Raw genomic sequence first — 22,322 nt, 5'->3', positions numbered from 1 at the left:
AGTCTGTAAAAACTATTATCCGAGTGCGATCTGATTTTTTTCCAAGGATCCATAGACCTGAATGGCTGAGTGCGATCCAATAGTTGGATAGTGATAGAAAATCAATGGTGCAAAATCAAGTGCCAATTTGGATGCTTCTTTGACGTAGGTGGGAAAGCAGATTGACAATCAATATGGCTGTTATTAAAGCTCCCAGTGTGGTTATTCCCAGAAAAGGTCCTTAGTTGCTCAGTCATAGGTAGCATTTATTTGGGCATGCAAAAAAAAAATGGAAAAACGTAATGGTATTGTATGGCATTCATACTGCTACATTCTTATTAAGGGACCTGAACGAATCTCCTATGGATATTTACAGAGGGAAGCTACAGAAAAATATACACTGTCCCTTTAAGAGAAACCGCATTGATGTCATGGACGTGACAGGCGGATTTCGGTCAGCAAAACATCTACTCCTGTCTAAATAAACAGCAGGAAGGCATTTTGTGTTTTGTCAGGACTTTTTTGCCATGGATTAAATTTGGAAAAACATCCTGTGAATCTGAGCCAAATACAATAATCCGGGTGGCTCCGAGATTAAATGTTATTTTTATGACACGTTCCCAGTGGATAATGTGCTTATCCTGGCAGACGGCGAGATTGGATCCAATGGAGGTCACAGGATTGATGAGCGGCGCTGAATGTACACACATAATTATTGCTGGTTCCGTATGTGGCGCCAACATATTCCGTAGCGCTCTGCAGAGACTCTGAGCTGATCATCCCCGTTCTCTGAGACAAACAGGCCTGGCAGATTAAATTCCTGGATTCGACAGTTAGATCCGTTTTCTTCTTGTTGGTACCTGGAAACCGTCAGCAAGCAGGTTATTATTTTCTTTTTATGTGTCTCTGTTTAGTAAAAAAGGTGCACAAGGACTTCCCTTTTTTGGGGGGATTGGACCCTTAATTTCTTCTTTTTTTTAATGCATGGTTGAAAAGCTCAAGAATCGTTCCTGCCTTGGATATTCACACATGTAGTTAAATAACCAGAATTAATAAAAAAAAAAAAAAAAAAAAAAAAAAAAAAAAAGGATGTCAGTCGATTGTCAGTAGAACACAGCCTGCTTGTTGACAGTTTCCACATAGAAAATAAACTTTAAAAAAAAAGAGTGAGCACAGCAGAAGTCATAACAATAGGTTTAGAATACTAGTACATACACTGAGGTCAAGACTAATCACCTGAACATTTTAAGGAAACCACCAACAAGCAGGTTATGTGCTTACAATACAAGGACAGGATGAGTTACGGTTCACAGATTGTCTTTTGGATATTAATAATATTTTCTCCTATTCTCAGGTATTGGGGAGGCTGCACTAATGGCTGCATGAATTGGACCCTTTTCTGCAATGGAATTGTGGCCGGCAGTGGCCTGGTTCCTGCTCTTTAGTCACATTGCTGGCTGGCTGCAAACAGCTCATTGCCGAGACTTCACAGTGCAAGACATCGTCTTCCTCTATCCATCAAGTAAGATTCTGTCCTGAAGTCTATTATTCACCCAATGACGGCAGAATCGTGATATGACAGCGACCTGGAGCGACGGAGGAACGACCCCTGGAGGCTCCTAGGGACCATGACATCACGAGTTTTCCCCTTTTGTCAACTTGTGACGAATTCCACATTTTACTTCTTGTTAAGCTGGGTGGAAGTCAGTATGGGCGACACTAAAGATCCTGCTGGACCTTCACCCACCTTTTTCCATCTCCTGAATGTCACTGAGCTTTCCCAGTCGCCCAGATGTCACTCAGCATTCCCAGATTCCTGAATGTCATCCAACTCCTGCATGTCACTCAGATTTCCCAAACGTTTGCATATCACACAGCTTTTCCAAACTTCCAAATTTTACCCTTTTTTCCCAAACTCCTGTATGTCACACAGCTTTCTCAAACTTCTGAATGTATTCCAGCTTTCCCAAAATGCTGATTGACACCAACTTTCCCAAACTCCTGAATCTCACCCAGCTTTCCCAATCTCTTAAATGTCTCCCAGATTTCCCAAACTCCTGCATGTCACTCAGTTTTCCCAAACTCCTCTATAGGAGTATGTGTGCAGTAATTTCTACTCACTTGGTTTATGTGCAGACGTAAGCTGGTCATATGCATGGGAAAACGGTCAGCTGCTCACTCAGCCTACGGCTATGTTTTCTGAGCCACCAGACACATGCACACTCTGCTCTGCTGAGCGTGCATGTGTGCTCAATTAGGAAAATGGCTAGACAAATTAATGTCTGTCAGAGCTGCAATTTTTGGTGTGGTGTCCAACAATCTAATGTGTATGGTGACTTCCCAACTCTCTTCGAGGGCAGATGTCTGGGGAGAGCAGGATGGGGCAGATTTAATATCAACATGTTTGATCCTTTTGTTCTCAGGGAGAGATAGGCCCTTCCCATAGCCCATTATGAACACATGCGTTCTTGGCTGACCTGAGCGGGCACTCATATGTCGGGGGGGCTTCTGAGTGAACCAGCAATCAATATACTTGCTAACTTGGCAGATGGATGCCCCATAGATATGCGCCATCTCTAGGTTTCTGGTGACCTAGAGGAGCAGCTCCTGTAATGAGCACCTTGGTGACATCGATGTGTTTCCTAACAGTTGGGTGTACTGTCTTTATAGCGACGCCATACCCCGGGGGATTTAAATGTTTCACCTGTGAGAAGGCAAGAGATAATTACGAGTGCAATCGCTGGGCCCCTGATGTCTACTGCCCAAGAGGTGAGTGCTCTCATGCATGGAATCACGCTCTAATCCGTTAATGACTGTCACACAGTGAATTTTTGCCCTTGTGATGAAAGTACATCGGTTACACTCGCGCAGCGCTCCGCTTTAGAACTTCGTCTGCGCGTCACTTTACATCCGCGCCCCCTCCCCTGACTTTGTGAACCCAGTTAATTGTAAGAATTTTTTCCTTTTAAAAGAATGTTAATCTGTTATGTAGAAGGTTTTGAAGTTTGTGTCAGGTTTAATTTTCGGATGAATAGAAAGTTAGGGAATTTCTTACCTTTATCCTATTAATGCTTAATTAAACGAAGGTTAAAGGGAAAAGCACCCAGCAATCCGGCGCTGCGCAGTCGGAGATCTCCTAAGGTGCGGGACACAATAATAATCCATTATTTATCATGAGTAGTACTATGTGCAGCAATAAGGGCTGTCCCACACGTCCAGATAATTCCGGTACCGGAATAAATCGGTACTGGAGTTATCCGTGTCCGTGTGCCTGGGAACTCACGGAGGCCATACGCGCGGCACACGTGTGCCGCCCGTATGGCGAGTGGGTACCACACGGAGCGTGTGGTACCCACTCTGCATGGTGCTGAAGCTGCGATTCATATCTTCCCTGTAGCAGCGTTTGCTATAGAGAAAATATGAAGAATAGTGTTAAAAATAAAGATCCATGTGTCCGCCGCCCCCCCACCCCCTGTGCGCCCCCCCGCTGGTCAGAAAATACTTATCCGCTCCCTCGCTGCTTCCTGGTCTGGCCGCGGCTTCTCCTGCATGCGGTCACGTGGGCCCGATCATTTACAGTCATGAATATGTGGCTCCACCTCCCATAGGGGCGGAGCCGACTATTCATGATTGTAAATGATCGGCCCCACGTGACCGCATACAGTAGGAGGCGTGGCCAGACCAGGAAGGAGCGGGGGAGCGGGTAAGTATTTTCTGACCAGCGGGGGGGCGCACAGGGGGTGGGGGGGCGGCGGACACATGGATCTTTATTTTTAACACTATTCTTCATATTTTCTCTATAGCAAACGCTGCTACAGGGAAGATATGAATACCGGCTTCAGCACCATGTGGGGGGGACAGCGCTTACTGTAGCGCTGTCTCCTGCACGCACACGGACCCCAGACGGAGAATGTCCGTGTTAGGTCCGTGTTTTACGCGGACCCATTGACTCTATTGGGTCCGTGTAAAACGTGCGCTCCCACGAACACTGACATGTCTCCGTGTTTGGCACACGGAGACACGGTCCGCAAAAAATCAATGACATCTGCACAGATGCATTGATTTTTATGGGTCTACGTGTGTCAGTGTCTCCGGTACGTGAGGAAACTGTCACCTCACGTACCGGAGCCACTGACGTGTGAAACCGGCCTCATGCAGAGTCTGGATGAAATCCCTGCTCCACACTATGCCGCTGTGTGTGCTCCATGCTGTGCCACCGTATGTTCTCCACACTATATGTGCTCCACACTATGCTGCTGTGCGTGCTCCACACTATGCCGCTGTGCGTGCTCCACACTATGCCGCTGTGCGTGCTCCACACTATGCCGCTGTGCCTGCTCCACGCTGTGCCACCGTACGTGCTCCACGCTGTGCCACCATACAAGCTCCACGCTGTGCCTGCTCCACACTATGCTGCTGTGCGTGCTCCACGCTGTGCCACCATACAAGCTCCGCGCTGTGCTGCCGTGCGTGCTCCACACTATGCCGCTGTGCGTGCTCCACGCTGTGCCACCGTGCATGCTCCACACTGTGCTGCCGTGCATGCTCCACACTATGCCGCTCTGCGTGCTCCACGCTGTGCCACCGTACATGCTCCACGCTGTGCTGCCGTGCATGCTCCACACTATGCCGCTCTGCGTGCTCCACGCTGTGCCACCGTACATGCTCCACGCTGTGCGGACACTGTTAAAAAGATGAGTTTATCAAGAGGAAACTTTCCATCTTTGGGTCGATTTTGGAGGAGGTTTTCATCCCTTGGAAGAGTTTTTTGGCTGCCTGCTTGTCGGACATTGCCTAGATTGGGTCGTTTTCCATCTGGAGTCACTATAATGAAGGGACATGTACTTTCCCACCAGGCGTTTTTCAAAAGCCGGATATAAAACATTCAGGTGACTGAACGTATGAACAGGAAAGTGGGTTTACAATAGAGATGAATAGGAGGAGTCTTTCAAGTGATTTTTAGGCATTAAAAAAAATCCTCAAACTCTGTGCACAACTTTGAGCATAGCTGCCAACAGTCCAGAATTTGCCAGGGATATCCCAATTTTTGCAGTCCTAGGAAATCTGTGACGTGGGTGACCAACAGCACTTTAGGGGCATTTCCTGAAGGATCGGTGGCATTCTCGGGAGGGACTCGGGTGGTCCTATTCCTCCGACGCTATTGTTAGTATGAATGGGTCGCATTGGTAGGTCTGAGAGGTGAGAGTGTGAAAACAGTCCCTAAACGTGGTCCTGCACGTTCTAGGTTTCCCTTGTTCACATGTGGGAAATTGGCCCATCCTCGTCCTGCACCGTCCATGTTTTACCTTCCTCTGTGTGAAGCAGGGTTAACTCTTGGAGCGACATCAATGCAGGGTTCATGGTGAAACCTAAACTGGAATTTTAGACTAAATAAACCTTCTTCATATCTATGGCGATGGACAATTGTTGGGAAGTCTGGATCTAATCAGAAGATAATCTGTGTAACCCAATATTCCGATATGCACTCAGCGCCTCTGATCAGATAATACATTTCTTAGATTACATGGGATGTAGCCGAGGGGATGGAGGAGAAGATCTGAGGCTGGCACTTACTACACAGTGTCCTTACTGAAGACGTCTCGCCGCACAGCGGCCCACCGGTCCGTGCAGAAGACGGCGCACAAACACTCCACTCAATGATTTTCTTCCCACGCCCAGAAGACAGGAGTCAACAGCAAAAATCCATTATTAGCATTGCTGCGCCCGGCACACAGGACTCTTCGCCGAGGAACGTCTGCAATTCCAAACTGTTATTGGAGGATGATTTTTGCAATGGATCGCAGATCAAAAAATATTGTATGCAGTGTTTTTTAGATCCAAGACGCGAGCCTCCGCAAGAGACATTTCACCCGTATAATGGATTGGACGCGGTGAATCCACACAGTTCATGCGGAATCACGTGCATTCAACAGACGGTAGCGCTTTGCTTTGCCGGTTCCTGATCGTCTGCACATGCCCCGACAGACCTACATTCATATTCTCATTTATCCTGATTTTTCCTTTAATATTCTCCAATGCTAGAAGACCCGACCTTGTGAGCAGTAACGTTGCAGGCTGTAATCAGCATTGTTATGGCAGAGTTGTACTTGGTTTAGTTTTTTGTTTGTTCCGTGGTTTAGTTCTGTAAGGGCAGGAATTTGCATTCTTGCTGTCTTACTACTTTCCATTGCTGTCCTGTGAGTTCTCCTCCATCTCTGCACATGTGCCAAACAATAGAAAAGCAGACGGGACGGCATACCCTTCTAAACACAGGCTAGCCATCTGGGGGTATTATTACTCTTCAGGCAAAGTAGACAACAAAGTATGTGGAGTCCTTGAAAGGGAACCTGTCAACAGGATCTACCCCTATAAACCTCTGTGACCACTGGTTCCCATCTGAAAACATCATCAGTCAATTGTAGCACCGCATGTTGTTTAAAAACTACTGTCAAACAATTCTTTATCTGCAAGTGAAGGCTGAAGTGTCTGCCGGGTGTATGTCAACCATATAAGTGTCCTGAATAAGTGATCATTTGCTGATTGCTGTGGATCTGACTGCTGGGACCCCCAGCGATCCCAAAAATAAGGCTTTTGGATCTGGAGAACAAGGTTCTGCAGATTCCTGTCCCGACTGTAGCAGAGGTGTTCAAGTCCAACCGCCACTCCATTCATTGTCTATGGAACTGCTAAAGAAAGCAGAGTGCAGCACTCAGCTATTTCCGGCAGTCCCATAGACATTGAATAGGGCAGAGATAGAACATGGGCACCTCCCCTCCATTCGGGACCGGGATCTGCAGAATCTTGTTCTCCAGAATATGTCTCATTCTTAGGATTGTGGGGGCACTCAGTGGTCAGACCTACAGCAATCAGCAAGTTATGTTTCTACTGTGGGAATACACCTTTAATAACCTGTAATGTACATTTTTGTCACAGGCTGTTAAGGGCTATATGGATCGAGCTCAGGAGCTAAGCCTTCTTCATATCAGACAGATGCCAACTCTTTTTCATAGCCAACATTTGTATTTAACACCAGCATTCCAGAGCTCGCTCCTACTGCTGCCATTATCCATTTAGCTGCTGCCCTTATCTATTTAGCTGCTGCTGTTATCCATTTAGCTGCTGCTGTTATCCATTTAGCTGCTGCCATTATCCATTTAGCTGCTGCCCTTATCTATTTAGCTGCTGCTGTTATCTATTTAGCTGCTGCTGTTATCCATTTAGCTGCTGCCATTATCTATTTAGCTGCTGCTGTTATCCACTTAGCTGCTGCCATTATCCATTTAGCTGCTGCCCTTATCTATTTAGCTGCTGTTATCCATTTAGCTGCTGCCGTTATCCATTTAGCTGCTGCCATTATCCATTTAGCTGCTGCCATTATTCATTTAGCTGCTGCCGTTATCCATTTAGCTGCTGCTGTTATCCATTTAGCTGCTGCCATTATCCATTTAGCTGCTGCCGTTATCCATTTAGCTGCTGCCCTTATCTATTTAGCTGCTGCCCTTATCTATTTAGCTGCTGCTGTTATCCATTTAGCTGCTGCCGTTATCCATTTAGCTGCTGCTGTTATCCATTTAGCTGCTGCTGTTATCCATTTAGATGCTGCCGTTATCCATTTAGCTGCTGCCGTTATCCATTTAGTTGCTGCCGACCATCACTGACAGCAGCAATTAAATGCCATAATAAGCTGATGGGCTACCATTGCAGCCATGCGCTTGCTGAAGGCCCCAATAACTGGGCTTTGTAGGAGAACTACAATTACACTCTATACTGCAATACCATAGTTATGCAGTATGTAGTTTGTGATAAAACAATTGAAAATTCAAGTGACGTGGGAGACTCCAAACAAAACCTAAAAAAGTCACTCAATCTGGATTTTTTTTGTGCCCATTTCAGTATATTATTTGATAAAGTGAATGGTGTAACTCAAAACTGCAACTCCTCCCGCAAAAAAATTCACCATACGGCTATGACAATGGGAAAAAAAATATAGCCTTGGGAAGAATGGGAGGAAAAAATGAGAGCAAAAATAAAACAATGTCTAGGTCCTTACAGGGTTAAACTAGTCTCTGGTCTGTTGATTGATGGAGAACTGAAAACCAGCACATGATTGTTTGCTCTTGCGTGGCCAGAGTAATCAGGTTTTACTTTGCGCTTGGGCTGATCCTCTGCTTATTTCTAGGTTATTGGGACCAGAACAAGCGCAGACCGAGGCTTAGTACTCTGTCCACATAAAGTAAAATACTCTGCAGGTGCAGCGTCTACAGCCTCATCCATAGGTTGGGCAAAATCTGCTGCGCGGAAGAGCTGACACCAGCGGTCCTTGGGTGGGCAGAGTCATTCATTGCTGCCTGCACATGCAGCGGGCGCAGACCAAACTGATCACTCTGCAGACACAATGCTAAACACACTGCGCATGCATCAGATTTTAGCTGTATGTCAATCAATGGACAGGGAGCGATCTTGACAAAAATCAGCTAAAATCTGTTGCATGCGCATGCGCAAAGACATGGGCTTTGCCAACTGGACACTTGAGCCTTTTCTTACATACAAGACTTTTTCGGGGTATTTTTTATGCCAATTGACTAAAAAATATAAGGTAAAACATGGTGGTGGAAGAGGTTTAGTGGGATAAATCCTGCTAACAAATTTCCTATAAGTAGCTAGTAAAAAGAGAATAACAGGTTATAGTTTATCTTTAACTATCTGCCATTCAATGGGCGTCAGTGGTCAGTTCACCATGATGTCAGTTTACATTAATCTAGCGGTTGATGCCTTAATCAGATATGATCGCAGTAAATAATCGCACCAGGGTGCAATGAAGGGAGTTCTCTTTATGATGGTGATTTCTGATTATTGGTCACATAAAAAACACCAGTATTTTAAATTGCGCATTTACTGATTTTGTATTGGGACTCAGGAGCTTAATGTTTTGCCTCTGTGGCTTTATGCTTCACCTCCTTGGCCCCCATAAATTTCACCTCTGTGACCTTACGTTTTGCCTATGTGCCCCCTGTATGTTTTGTCTTTATGGCATCACATTTTACCTCTGCGGCCTAAACTCTCGCCTCTTTACCCCCTCTAATATTTGCTCTTGTGGCCCCTCTTTGTTTTGCCTCTGTAGCCTGTAGCAAAGCCAGGTAGGCTAGGGTTAACTCCTAGCACTGCAGTTTTTGGTTAGATGCACCTGACTAGCGTTTTACTAGAACCAGGGCCACTATTCACTAGGTGTGTCAGTCTGCTGGATGAAGCAAAGTCGAGTGTGCTGCTGGTGAGTGACCAGCCAAAATGTGAGCTGTAGCTGAGACGTGATGGGGTCACTCTCTGGATGGAGACTGCACGGGTCAGCTAGGAAAGCTGAGCAGTCTGTGTGTTGGAACTGCTGAGAAACATGGGGAAGCTGCTGCCTGTTCCGTGTGAACTGTGCCTGGAGTTGAACACTTCTGTTTGGTGCTGGAATCTGTTGGAGCTCGGGATGAAGGGGATCCCGAGACTGGTGGATCTCGCCTCTTCTGTGTATGAAGTCTGCATTGGGAGAAGTGACTGTAATCTGTTCTTGTGAGCCGCACTGACATGCCTGCTCAATGTACGGCTTATTTGCTGTGATACTTTGTGTCCAGATGAGGCTGTTTTTGGTTTTGAATCCCTTCGCGTTTTATGAAGCAATATAACTGCACCTGCTTGGACCAAACCGCGTTGTCTGTGTGAACGCTCCCTAATGCCTACCCGAGAGCGTGAATCCCTTCAGGCCCATCTACGTATTACTTATGAAAGCCCCTCATGTAATACGACATTTTGCTCAGTAACCGTGTGTCTGTGATTTGTTACAATACTTGGGGACATCTGTCAGCTTTGCGTGCACAGGTTTGACAGCTGACTGTGTCATGTTACTGGATATATATAAAGTTTAATGGCTTGGGGCAAAATGTAAGGTCTAAAAGCGTCCATGCTGCGAAAATAAAGCCAAATTACAGCCGCCATTTTTATTTCTGGTATTTCAGAGAAAGTTCAAGATCAGACATTACTGCACCCTCCGGGGCTCATAACCTTCTGTACCCGATCTATCCAACTTTCACTGTAAATCTGCTCTAAGTGCTGGTGGGAAAGTACAGCTATGGGGAGATATGTGGCTCGTCAAAGCCGAGAAACAAAAACTTTTCCTTTAGATGCTCTGTTTTATGCTGTTACTAAATTATGTCCGGCAGGTAATTGTAAGGATCGGGATTGTGCAGCAATTCCTGGCGATCTTATCAGTGCAGATCCTTGATTTACAGACACCATTAGTAGATGGAAATCTCTTGGCTAAACATTAACGTAAAGAACTTGTGATCAGTTTGTACCGCTGCTGTTTTTTTCCTTAGCATTTTCCTTTTAAAAGTTTTTCCATAAAAGACTTTTAATGTTTACAGAAGTTTTTGTGGTTAGATGGATAAATGGCTGCTTGGCACATGCGGCAATGTTACTAACGAAAATCCCATGGTTTCTTCCTATTCCTGTTGTTATGCCAGAACTATGCTTTTTTTGCTCTGAGCCACTGAGATGTCATCCCCCACTGCCATCCTCTCATCTCCTCCCCCTGTGGTTTCCTGAGAAGCTGCAGCTGCATCTCCCTCCTACCCCTGCTCTTTGCCCACTAATTACTGTTTTACACTAAGTGTCATTTTAGGTGACTTAGGAGGTTTTTGAACAATTACAGAGATCCTGAAGTCGTGGAAAGTGGTCTTTAAGCAAAGTGGGTGGGCTTTTCCTGCTGCGGTGTTGGAGCTGTGCTGTGCTCACTGTGGACCACACGGATGTCTCATTCCACTTTCCCTCCCTCATCTCCTTCAAACGATTTTCCATAAACACTGGGAGAAAAGCTGCAGCTGCATCTCCCTCCTTCCCCAACTTCTTGTCTTCTACTTACTATTTTATCCTAAGTAGATTTTTGGGTGACTGAGGGGTTTCGGAACATTTACAGGCATCCTGCAGGCATGGAAAGGGGTATGGAATTTTCTGAAGATGTCTCAGCCCTCTAATAATATGTATTAGTCAGTTTTCTGTTTCCGATTGCACTGATTCTTCACAATAGTCAATCTGTAAGATGCTTTCCATTTTCTCACTGAGAGGCTTGGGGCACCACATGCATTTGATACCACATTTCGGCAGCCTGGCCCAATGGGGCATCTTATACATGCTCCAATTTAAAGGGGTTTGTCCTGGTCACACTGTTCAGTTATCACTTTTCCCTGGGAGAGTGATTGTGTGCTGTAGCCATGTTTGCGTCCTAGACTCCTGACAGCTCTCATGATTTATACGTTACCTGCTGTGTATCTCTCGGCACCTCACCTGGCGTCTGCGACTAGCGAGGAGGCGGCGTTTCAGCATGCCCTCAAAGTTTTCTTTATTTCCAGTAGGAAAGTGGCTTTTTTATTTACCAAACATCAACATCCGCAAAGAATGTGTTTTTGACAAATGATAAAATGCGTCTGGAATCCACGCACACTAATTAATCAGCGCACAATGGCGTTCTGTCCGGAGCGGATTAGACCTGTAGCATATTATAATGCGCAGTTGTTTCATTTTAAGTGAATTTGGCAGGAGATTACCAGGAAGACGAGAGAGACGATGGGGAGAAAAATACTCTGTAATTTTTTTTTTGGTTGCCGACGGAAAGGGTAGGACTGGGGTCCTGAACTCCAATCCAACCAGTTTATAATCCGGACAGTTGGAAAACTTTAGTCCCCACATTCCAAAAACTGCACTTGACCATTGCTATCATCCTAGAACCCTCTTCAGGAGCATACCCAGGTGTTGTAGGGAGGTCATACAGGCACGTGGAGGCCACACACATTACTGAGCATCATTTCCTTGTCTTGAGGCATTTCTACTGAAGTTGGGTCAGCCTGCAATTTGATTTTCCACTTTGATTGTGAGTATCGTTCCAAATCCAGACCTCCATTGATATTAATTTTCATTTACATTGATCCTTTTTATGTTTTATTATTCTCAATGCATTACACTATGCAATGAATACAGAATTGCAACTGGAATATTTCATTCAGTGATATCTAGGATGTGGGATTTTAGTGTTCCCTTTATTTTTTTGAGCAGTGTATTTTCACCTGTTTTTTTTTAGTAAGTCATTGTGGGAAGTCTGGTGTTTCCAAATGATTTCATCTGACTCATTCACTTGTGCCTTTTTAAAATGTCACTAAATTTTGGCAGAAGTGTATTCCAGCGCGCACACACACACACACACACAAACGCACAGGCGCACACCTTCTTCCAAAGCGAGTTTATATAAACCAGATATTTTAGCACAGCTTTTTTGCTACTCTTTCCGTGAAGTCTAAAAAAAAAAAAAAAAAAAAGTTAGACAAACATAAAAAGGGATTCTTTTTTATTTTGTACAAAAGTCATGAACCGCATGTGCTATTTTGAACAATTTGGAGTAAAAAAGTCAAAAGTAGGACAAGACTAAAAAAAAAAAAGTAAAATGATAAAATCGGGTACAAAATGTTCCATTAGTCAAAGTTAACCCCCACACCATTACTGACCCACTGCCAAACTGGTCATGCTGAAGGATGTTGCAGGCAGCAGATCACTCTCCACGGCGTCTCCAGACTCTGTCACGTCTGTCACATGTGCTCAGTGTGAACCTGCTTTCATCTGTGAAGAGCACAGGGCGCCAGTGGCAAATCTGCCAATCCTGATGTTCTGTGGCAAATGCCAAGTGTCCTGCACAGTGTTTGGCTGTGAGCACAACCCCCATCTGTGGACGTTGGGCACTCAGACCATCCTCATGGAGTCGGTTTCTAACCATTTGTGCAAACACATGCACATTTGTGGCCTGCTGGAGGTCATTTTGCAGGGCTCTGGCAGTGCTCCTCCTGTTCCTCCTTGCACAAAGGCTGAGGTAGCGGTCCTGCTGCTGGGTTGTTGCCCTCCTACGGCCCCCTCCACGTCTCCTGGTGTACTGGCCTGTCTCCTGGTAGCGCCTCCAGCCTCTGGACACTACGCTGACAGACACAGCAAACCTTCTTGCTCGCATTGATGTGCCATCCTGGATGAGCTGCACTACCTGAGCCACTTGTGTGGGTTGTAGAGTCCGTCTCATGCTACCACGAGTGTGAAAGCACAACCAACATTCAAAAGTGACCAAAACATCAGCCAGAAAGCATTGGCACTGAGATGTGGTCTGTGGTCCCCACCTGCAGAACCACTCCTTTATTGAGGGTGTCTTGATAATTGCCAATAATTTCCATCTGTTGTCTACTCCATTTGCACAACAGTATGTGAAATTGATTATCAAACAGTGTTGTTTCCTAAGTGGACAGTTTGATTTCACAGGAGTTTGATTTACTTGGAGTTATATTCTGTTATTTAAGGCTACTTTCACACTAGCGTTAACTGCAAACCGTCTCAAAACGTCTTTTTTGCCGAAAAAACGGATGCGTAAAAAAAGTGAAAAACTGTGACAAACGTATGCCACGCATACAGCATTTCGACGGATCCGTCGCAAATCCGCTAAACGTTTCCGTCGAAAATACTGGATGCGTTGCATACGTTGCATCCGTTTTTACCATCCGTTGCATCCGTTTTTCTGACGGATCCGTTTTTAAAATGGGAGGCTCCCAAATTTGATTGGCTACTGGAAAATATGGAAAACTATATAGTTACTGTTTTTACAGCCCATCTTTGAGGGTTTTAGTTTTGTGGCAGCGATGGAAGGTGTTCTTGTGAGGATTGCGAGTTTGGTTACCGACGTTATCTTTGAGACGAATCGCCTGGATATCATAGTGCGGGAGGAGGCGGCAGCGGAAAAACGTAGGATGCTTCTGCAGCAACGGAGACGGAGGCGACTCTGGATACATCCGATTAATGAACTACGGATGATGATAAAGGGATCCAAACCCTAACCCTACCCCTAACCTCACCCCTAACCGTTTAATGAACATTTTCTGACAGTCATAGTGCCACGTATTTCAGTGCCACGTATTTAAGTGCCACGTACTATAAATACTATAACTACGTGGTTATACGTGGCACTGAAATATCGTGGCACGTAAATACGTGGCACTTAAATGCGTGGCACTGAAATACGTGTGTTGTGAATTTGCTTTTTGCTCCCTCTAGTGGTTACTAGTTTTTTGACTCTGGTTTTTCTGTCATTCCTTTTATCCGCACCTGGGTCGTTAGTTAGGGGTGTTGCTATATAAGCTCCCTGGACCTTCAGTTCAATGCCTGGCAACGTAGTTATCAGAGCTAGTCTGCTGTGCTCTTGTCTACTGATCCTGGTTCCAGTTATATCAGCTAAGTCTGCCTTTTGCTTTTTGCTATTTGTTTTGGTTTTGTATTTTTGTCCAGCTTGTTCCAAATCTATATCCTGACCTTTGCTGGAAGCTCTAGGGGGCTGGTGTTCTCCCCCCGGACCGTTAGACGGTTCGGGGGTTCTTGAATTTCCAGTGTGGATTTTGATAGGGTTTTTGTTGACCATATAAGTTACCTTTCTTTATTCTGCTATCAGTAAGCGGGCCTCTCTGTGCTAAACCTGGTTCATTTCTGTGTTTGTCATTTCCTCTTACCTCACCGTCATTATTTGTGGGGGGCTTCTATCCAGCTTTGGGGTCCCCTTCTCTGGAGGCAAGAAAGGTCTTTGTTTTCCTCTACTAGGGGTAGCTAGATTCTCCGGCTGGCGCGTGTCATCTAGAATCAACGTAGGAATGATCCCCGGCTACTTCTAGTGTTGGCGTTAGGAGTAGATATATGGTCAACCCAGTTACCACTGCCCTATGAGCTGGATTTTTGTATTCTGCAGACTTCCACGTTCCTCTGAGACCCTCGCCATTGGGGTCATAACAGTTTGCCAGGCCAGTATTAAATGTTTAATGCATTGCAGAAGAGGGATTATAAGAAAGAAGATTCTGAGTTTTTTTTTTCTCCTTCCCCTTTACCTCAGAGTGGCTATGCTTGCTGCAGACATGAATGTCCAGACCTTGATTACAAGTGTGGACCAGCTGGCTACTCGTGTGCAGGGCATACAAGACTATGTTATCAGAAATCCTAGGTCAGAACCTAAAATACCGATTCCTGAACTGTTTTCCGGAGACAGGTTTAAGTTTAGGAATTTCGTGAATAATTGTAAATTGTTTTTGTCCCTGAGACCCTGTTCATCAGGAGATTCTGCTCAGCAAGTAAAAATTGTTATTTCGTTCTTACGGGGCGACCCTCAGGATTGGGCTTTTTCGCTGGCGCCAGGAGATCCGGCATTGGCTGATCTTGATGCGTTTTTTCTGGCGCTCGGTTTACTTTATGAGGAACCCAATCTTGAGATTCAGGCAGAAAAGGCCTTGCTGTCTATGTCTCAGGGGCAGGACGAGGCTGAAGTGTATTGCCAAAAATTTCGGAAATGGTCCGTGCTGACACATTGGAACGAGTGTGCACTGGCCGCTAATTTTAGAAATGGCCTTTCTGAAGCCATTAAGAATGTTATGGTGGGTTTTCCCATTCCCACAGGTCTGAATGATACTATGGCACTGGCTATTCAAATTGACCGGCGGTTGCGGGAGCGCAAAACCGCAAATTCCCTCATGGTGTTGTCTGAACAGACACCTAATTCGGTGCAATGTGATAGAAAAACCGCAAATTCCCTCATGGTGTTGTCTGAACAGACACCTGATTTAATGCAATGTGATAGAATCCTGACTAGAAATGAGCGGAAAATTCATAGACGCCGGAATGGCTTGTGCTACTACTGTGGTGATTCTACACATGTTATCTCAGCATGCTCTAAACGTATAGCTAAGGTTGTTAGTCCTGTCACCGTTGGTAATTTGCAACCTAAATTTATTCTGTCTGTAACTTTGATTTGCTCACTGTCATCTTATCCTGTCATGGCGTTTGTAGATTCAGGTGCTGCCCTGAGTCTCATGGATCTCTCATTTGCTAAGCGCTGTGGATTTACTCTTGAACCATTAGAAAATCCTATTCCTCTTAGGGGTATTGATGCTACACCATTGGCAGCAAATAAACCGCAGTATTGGACTCAGGTTACCATGTGCATGACTCCTGAACACCGCGAGGTGATACGTTTCCTGGTTTTACATAAAATGCATGATTTGGTCGTTTTAGGGCTGCCATGGTTACAGACCCATAATCCAGTCCTGGACTGGAAGGCTATGTCAGTCTCAAGTTGGGGCTGTCGTGGTATTCATGAGGATTCCCTGCCTGTGTCTATTGCTTCTTCTACGCCTTCGGAAGTTCCGGAGTATTTGTCTGATTATCAGGATGTCTTCAGTGAGTCTGAGTCCAGTGCACTGCCTCCTCATAGGGACTGTGACTGTGCTATAGATTTGATCCCAGGCAGTAAATTTCCTAAGGGAAGACTGTTTAATCTGTCGGTACCTGAACATACCGCTATGCGTTCATATATCAAGGAGTCTCTGGAAAAAGGACATATTCGTCCGTCTTCTTCCCCTCTTGGTGCGGGATTCTTTTTTGTGGCAAAAAAGGACGGATCTTTGAGACCTTGTATTGATTATCGGCTTTTAAATAAGATCACTGTCAAATTTCAGTATCCTTTACCGCTGTTGTCTGTCTTGTTTGCCCGGATTAAGGGTGCCAAGTGGTTCACCAAGATAGACCTTCGTGGTGCGTACAACCTTGTGCGCATTAAGCAAGGTGATGAATGGAAAACCGCATTCAATACGCCCGAAGGTCATTTTGAGTACTTGGTGATGCCTTTTGGGCTCTCCAATGCGCCTTCAGTTTTTCAGTCCTTTATGCATGACATTTTCCGGAAGTATCTGGATAAATTTTTGATTGTTTATCTGGATGATATTTTGGTTTTTTCTGATAATTGGGATTCGCATGTGGAGCAGGTCAGGTTGGTCTTTAAAATTTTGCGTGAAAATTCTTTGTTTGTCAAGGGCTCAAAGTGTCTCTTTGGTGTACAGAAGGTTCCCTTTTTGGGGTTCATTTTTTCCCCTTCTGCTGTGGAGATGGACCCAGTCAAGGTCCGAGCTATTCTTGATTGGACTCAGCCCTCGTCAGTTAAGAGTCTTCAGAAGTTCTTGGGCTTCGCTAACTTCTACCGTCGTTTTATCGCTAATTTTTCTAGCATTGTGAAACCTTTGACGGATATGACCAAGAAGGGCTCCGATGTAGCTAACTGGGCTCCTGCTGCCGTGGAGGCTTTCCAGGAGTTGAAACGCCGGTTTACTTCGGCGCCTGTTTTGTGCCAGCCTGACGTCTCACTTCCCTTTCAGGTTGAGGTGGATGCTTCGGAGATTGGGGCAGGGGCCGTTTTGTCGCAGAGAGGCCCTGGTTGCTCTGTTATGAAGCCTTGTGCCTTTTTCTCTAGGAAATTTTCGCCTGCCGAGCGAAATTATGATGTGGGCAATCGGGAGTTGTTGGCCATGAAATGGGCATTTGAGGAGTGGCGTCATTGGCTCGAGGGTGCTAAGCATCGTGTGGTGGTCTTGACTGATCACAAAAATCTGATGTATCTCGAGTCTGCTAAACGCCTTAATCCGAGACAGGCCCGCTGGTCATTGTTTTTCTCCCGCTTTGATTTTGTTGTCTCGTATTTACCAGGTTCAAAGAATGTGAAGGCCGATGCTCTTTCTAGGAGCTTTGTGCCTGATGCTCCTGGAGTCGCTGATCCTGTTGGTATTCTTAAAGATGGAGTTATCTTGTCAGCTATTTCTCCGGATCTGCGACGTGTGTTGCAGAGATTTCAGGCTGATAGGCCTGAGTCTTGTCCACCTGACAGACTGTTTGTCCCGGATAAGTGGACCAGCAGAGTCATTTCCGAGGTTCATTCCTCGGTGTTGGCAGGTCACCCGGGAATTTTTGGCACCAGAGATCTGGTGGCCAGGTCTTTTTGGTGGCCTTCCTTGTCAAGGGATGTGCGGTCATTTGTGCAGTCCTGTGGGACTTGTGCTCGAGCTAAGCCTTGCTGTTCTCGTGCCAGCGGTTTGCTCTTGCCCTTGCCTGTCCCGAAGAGACCTTGGACACATATCTCCATGGATTTCATTTCTGATCTTCCGCTATCTCAGGGCATGTCCGTTATCTGGGTGATATGTGATCGCTTCTCCAAGATGGTCCATTTGGTTCCTTTGCCTAAGCTGCCTTCCTCTTCCGATCTGGTTCCTGTGTTTTTCCAGAACGTGGTTCGTTTGCACGGCATCCCTGAGAATATTGTGTCAGACAGAGGATCCCAGTTCGTTTCCAGGTTCTGGCGATCCTTTTGTAGTAGGATGGGCATTGATTTGTCGTTTTCGTCTGCTTTCCATCCTCAGACTAATGGACAGACGGAGCGAACCAATCAGACTTTGGAGGCTTATTTGAGGTGTTTTGTCTCTGCTGATCAGGACGATTGGGTGACATTCTTGCCGTTGGCTGAGTTTGCCCTTAATAATCGGGCTAGTTCCGCCACCTTGGTTTCGCCTTTTTTCTGCAACTCTGGTTTCCATCCTCGCTTTTCTTCGGGTCATGTGGAGCCTTCTGACTGTCCTGGGGTGGATTCTGTGGTGGATAGGTTGCAGCAGATCTGGAATCATGTGGTGGACAACTTGAAGTTGTCACAGGAGAAGGCTCAGCGCTTTGCCAACCGCCGCCGCGGTGTGGGTCCCCGACTACGCGTTGGGGATTTGGTGTGGCTTTCTTCCCGCTTTGTTCCTATGAAGGTCTCCTCTCCCAAATTTAAACCTCGTTTTATTGGGCCTTACAAGATATTGGAAATCCTTAATCCTGTATCTTTTCGTCTGGATCTTCCTGTGTCGTTTGCTATTCACAATGTATTTCATAGGTCCTTGTTGCGGCGGTACATTGTGCCTGTAGTTCCTTCTGCTGAGCCTCCTGCTCCGGTGTTGGTTGAGGGCGAGTTGGAGTACGTGGTGGAGAAGATCTTGGATTCTCGCCTCTCCAGGCGGAGGCTTCAGTACCTGGTCAAGTGGAAGGGCTATGGTCAGGAGGATAATTCCTGGGTGGTCGCCTCTGATGTTCATGCGGCCGATTTAGTTCGTGCCTTTCATGCCGCTCATCCTGATCGCCCTGGTGGTCGTGGTGAGGGTTCGGTGACCCCTCACTAAGGGGGGGGTACTGTTGTGAATTTGCTTTTTGCTCCCTCTAGTGGTTACTAGTTTTTTGACTCTGGTTTTTCTGTCATTCCTTTTATCCGCACCTGGGTCGTTAGTTAGGGGTGTTGCTATATAAGCTCCCTGGACCTTCAGTTCAATGCCTGGCAACGTAGTTATCAGAGCTAGTCTGCTGTGCTCTTGTCTACTGATCCTGGTTCCAGTTATATCAGCTAAGTCTGCCTTTTGCTTTTTGCTATTTGTTTTGGTTTTGTATTTTTGTCCAGCTTGTTCCAAATCTATATCCTGACCTTTGCTGGAAGCTCTAGGGGGCTGGTGTTCTCCCCCCGGACCGTTAGACGGTTCGGGGGTTCTTGAATTTCCAGTGTGGATTTTGATAGGGTTTTTGTTGACCATATAAGTTACCTTTCTTTATTCTGCTATCAGTAAGCGGGCCTCTCTGTGCTAAACCTGGTTCATTTCTGTGTTTGTCATTTCCTCTTACCTCACCGTCATTATTTGTGGGGGGCTTCTATCCAGCTTTGGGGTCCCCTTCTCTGGAGGCAAGAAAGGTCTTTGTTTTCCTCTACTAGGGGTAGCTAGATTCTCCGGCTGGCGCGTGTCATCTAGAATCAACGTAGGAATGATCCCCGGCTACTTCTAGTGTTGGCGTTAGGAGTAGATATATGGTCAACCCAGTTACCACTGCCCTATGAGCTGGATTTTTGTATTCTGCAGACTTCCACGTTCCTCTGAGACCCTCGCCATTGGGGTCATAACAACGTGGCACTGAAATATCGTGGCATTTACGTGAAATACGTGGCACTTAAAATACGTGGCACTTATATACGTGGCACTTATGTACGTGGCACTTATGTACATGGCACTTATATATGTGGCACTTAAATATGTGGCACTTATGTACGTGGCACTTATATACGTGGCACTTAAATACGTGGCACTTATATACGTGGCACTTATGTACGTGGCACTTATATACGTGGCACTTATATACGTGGCACTTAAATACGTGGCACTTATGTACGTGACACTTATATATGTGGCACTTAAATTCGCGACACGTTTTTTAGGCGGAGACAAAAAAGTTACAATCAACGTTTTTTGCCGACGACGTGTCGCCAAATTTCGACGCGTACGACGGACACGACGTATGCCAATCCGTCGCAATACGTCGCCAATACAAGTCTATGGGGAAAAAACGCATCCTGCAAACACTTTTGCAGGATGCGTTTTTTCTGAAAAAAGACGTTTTGAGACGGTTTGCAGTTAACGCTAGTGTGAAAGTAGCCTAAGTGTTCCCTTTATTTTTTCTAGCAATGTATATAAAATAGACTTTAAAAAAGACGCAAAGATGAATAAATAAATAAATAATAATAAATAAATAAATAATAAAGATGAATATGGTGCAAATAAAAAGGCACAATACATTAAAAACTCCACAATAAAAATGCGCAGCTGCAATAATGAATCGGCCTTTCGTATTCCGTCATTTGGAAAATTCCGGTAGTAGAGGAATAACAGGAGGATATTTGCTGCACTATAAAGCGGGGTGGGGGGGACCTTTTCCATAACTGGCTGTGGATACCAGAATATGCTCATATCCTCCAATTTTTTTGGGGATTTTCATTTCCTATTTACATTAGTTATGACCCTATACTATGACACATACGGAAAAAGCAAATTATTACAATTCCAAATTCTACATTTTTTTTTTTACATTATTTAAAATTTTTTGGGGCAACCAATCTGAATAGATATGGGCATGGCGGCGTACCTATCAGCGCAGTGTGAGCAGCCATGTTGTCTCCATGTAATAAGGCCTTGGATGGCGCACGCCATGTTTTTGTCTTAGTGATTCTTTTACAATAACACATGGCACACACAGCTACGGTCTGGCCCTTATACATGGATAGCATTTGGACCACCAGACTTGTAGCCTTAAGGACATTAGATGAAAGTGATCTGATCCCACCAATTTGATGGGACAGGCTGACCATAGGATGGCTACGGGGGCCTCCCGACTCTTCTAGCAACAGATGATGTTGAGCAAATAGAAGGTTCGGGCCTTGGGGATTTCAATGGCTGATCCATTTTTTTCATGGGAAATAAGAGGCTGCCAGGGGAGTTTGGCAGCAGCTTTTACCTCTCTCCCTATAGAAATCACAGGCTAGGCTGAACATTCACATCTGTATATTCTGTAACTGGAGGCAGTAGGCCGCTGTGCCCAGGGGGTAGGCGATCGATAGGTGCCACCATGTTGAATATTGGTGTTTATGTCAGTCATTAGATGGTGAGGCCAGAAAACAACGTGGACTACCAATATAAATTATGGGGGGATTTATCAAACTCTCTAAAAGAAAAACTGTGCTTAATGCCCCTAGCAACCAGTCACAGCGCAGCTTCCATTTTTAAACCACTCTGTTGTCCATAGCAACCAATCATAGCACAGCTTTCATTTTTTAAAGCACTCTGGTGAAATGTAAACAGTCCTGTGATTGGTTGCCACAGGCAACAACGACCATTTTTTTTCTTTCACAATCACATTTTTGTTCCCCCATATTTTGTGTAATTCACATCCATTCATTCCAGCGAAAAAACCTCACCGCATGCTTTGTAAATCACGCATCAAATCCATCATCTGTCAGTAATATTATTAATTTATTTATTATTGTTTTTGGCTGAATAACTATTTCTCTTTGCATTGCAGCCTTATGTGTTGGGAATGGAGATGAGAGATTTGTCAGACGACTTGTATAAACACGGCGCCTTCTGTCAGGAGGTTTTGTTACCTTCTTGTTTTGTTTCGGGGCAGGTTGAGATCATAATTTCTTTGTGAATGTTTGATATGTATTTAACTATTAGGGCCCCGTGGTCATGGCGGCGCCGAGGTGCCACGACCCTATGGGGGAAGAAATGGCACAACGTGGCCGGAATTTGTGTCATTCCGGGGAGTAGTCCCTTTTTGGGTGAGAACTGGACCTTGATTGAACCTGTACTTCTTACAACCTCGTTACCACCTTAACAAGAAGCCATTTTTTTAATTTTTGTACTTTTGGCGTTTTCATCCCCTTTTTCCAAGAGACATAACTTTATAATATTTTTCCATCATCATAGCCATATGGTGGCTGTTTTTTTTTTTGCTGGACGATATATAAGTTTTGACTGTCACCATTCTTTTTTTTTTATCATATAATGTACTGGAAAATGGGGAAAAAAATTCCGAGTGTAGTGAAATGGTTAAAAAAAAATGCAGTTTCGCCATTG

General features: G+C 45.2%; 1 protein-coding gene across 4 annotated transcripts in view; it reads left to right on the top strand.

Annotated features, from left to right (window-relative positions):
- LYPD6 (LY6/PLAUR domain containing 6) overlaps positions 1 to 22,322 on the top strand; it is a 65,550-nt gene that overhangs the window by 30,899 nt on the left and 12,329 nt on the right. For all 4 annotated transcript variants that reach the window (XM_077272990.1, XM_077272993.1, XM_077272991.1 and 1 more), the window contains exons 3-4: positions 1,334 to 1,501; positions 2,650 to 2,748. In XM_077272990.1, the coding sequence (XP_077129105.1) occupies positions 1,384 to 1,501; positions 2,650 to 2,748 (217 nt within the window). In that variant the 5' untranslated portion in view covers positions 1,334 to 1,383. The remainder of the gene's footprint in view (positions 1 to 1,333; positions 1,502 to 2,649; positions 2,749 to 22,322) is intronic.

Source organism: Ranitomeya variabilis, chromosome 7 (assembly GCF_051348905.1).
Source record: "Ranitomeya variabilis isolate aRanVar5 chromosome 7, aRanVar5.hap1, whole genome shotgun sequence".
Taxonomy (NCBI): domain Eukaryota; kingdom Metazoa; phylum Chordata; class Amphibia; order Anura; family Dendrobatidae; genus Ranitomeya; species Ranitomeya variabilis.
Note: the sequence above shows the minus strand (reverse complement) of the source record. Positions and strands in the feature narration are given on the sequence as shown.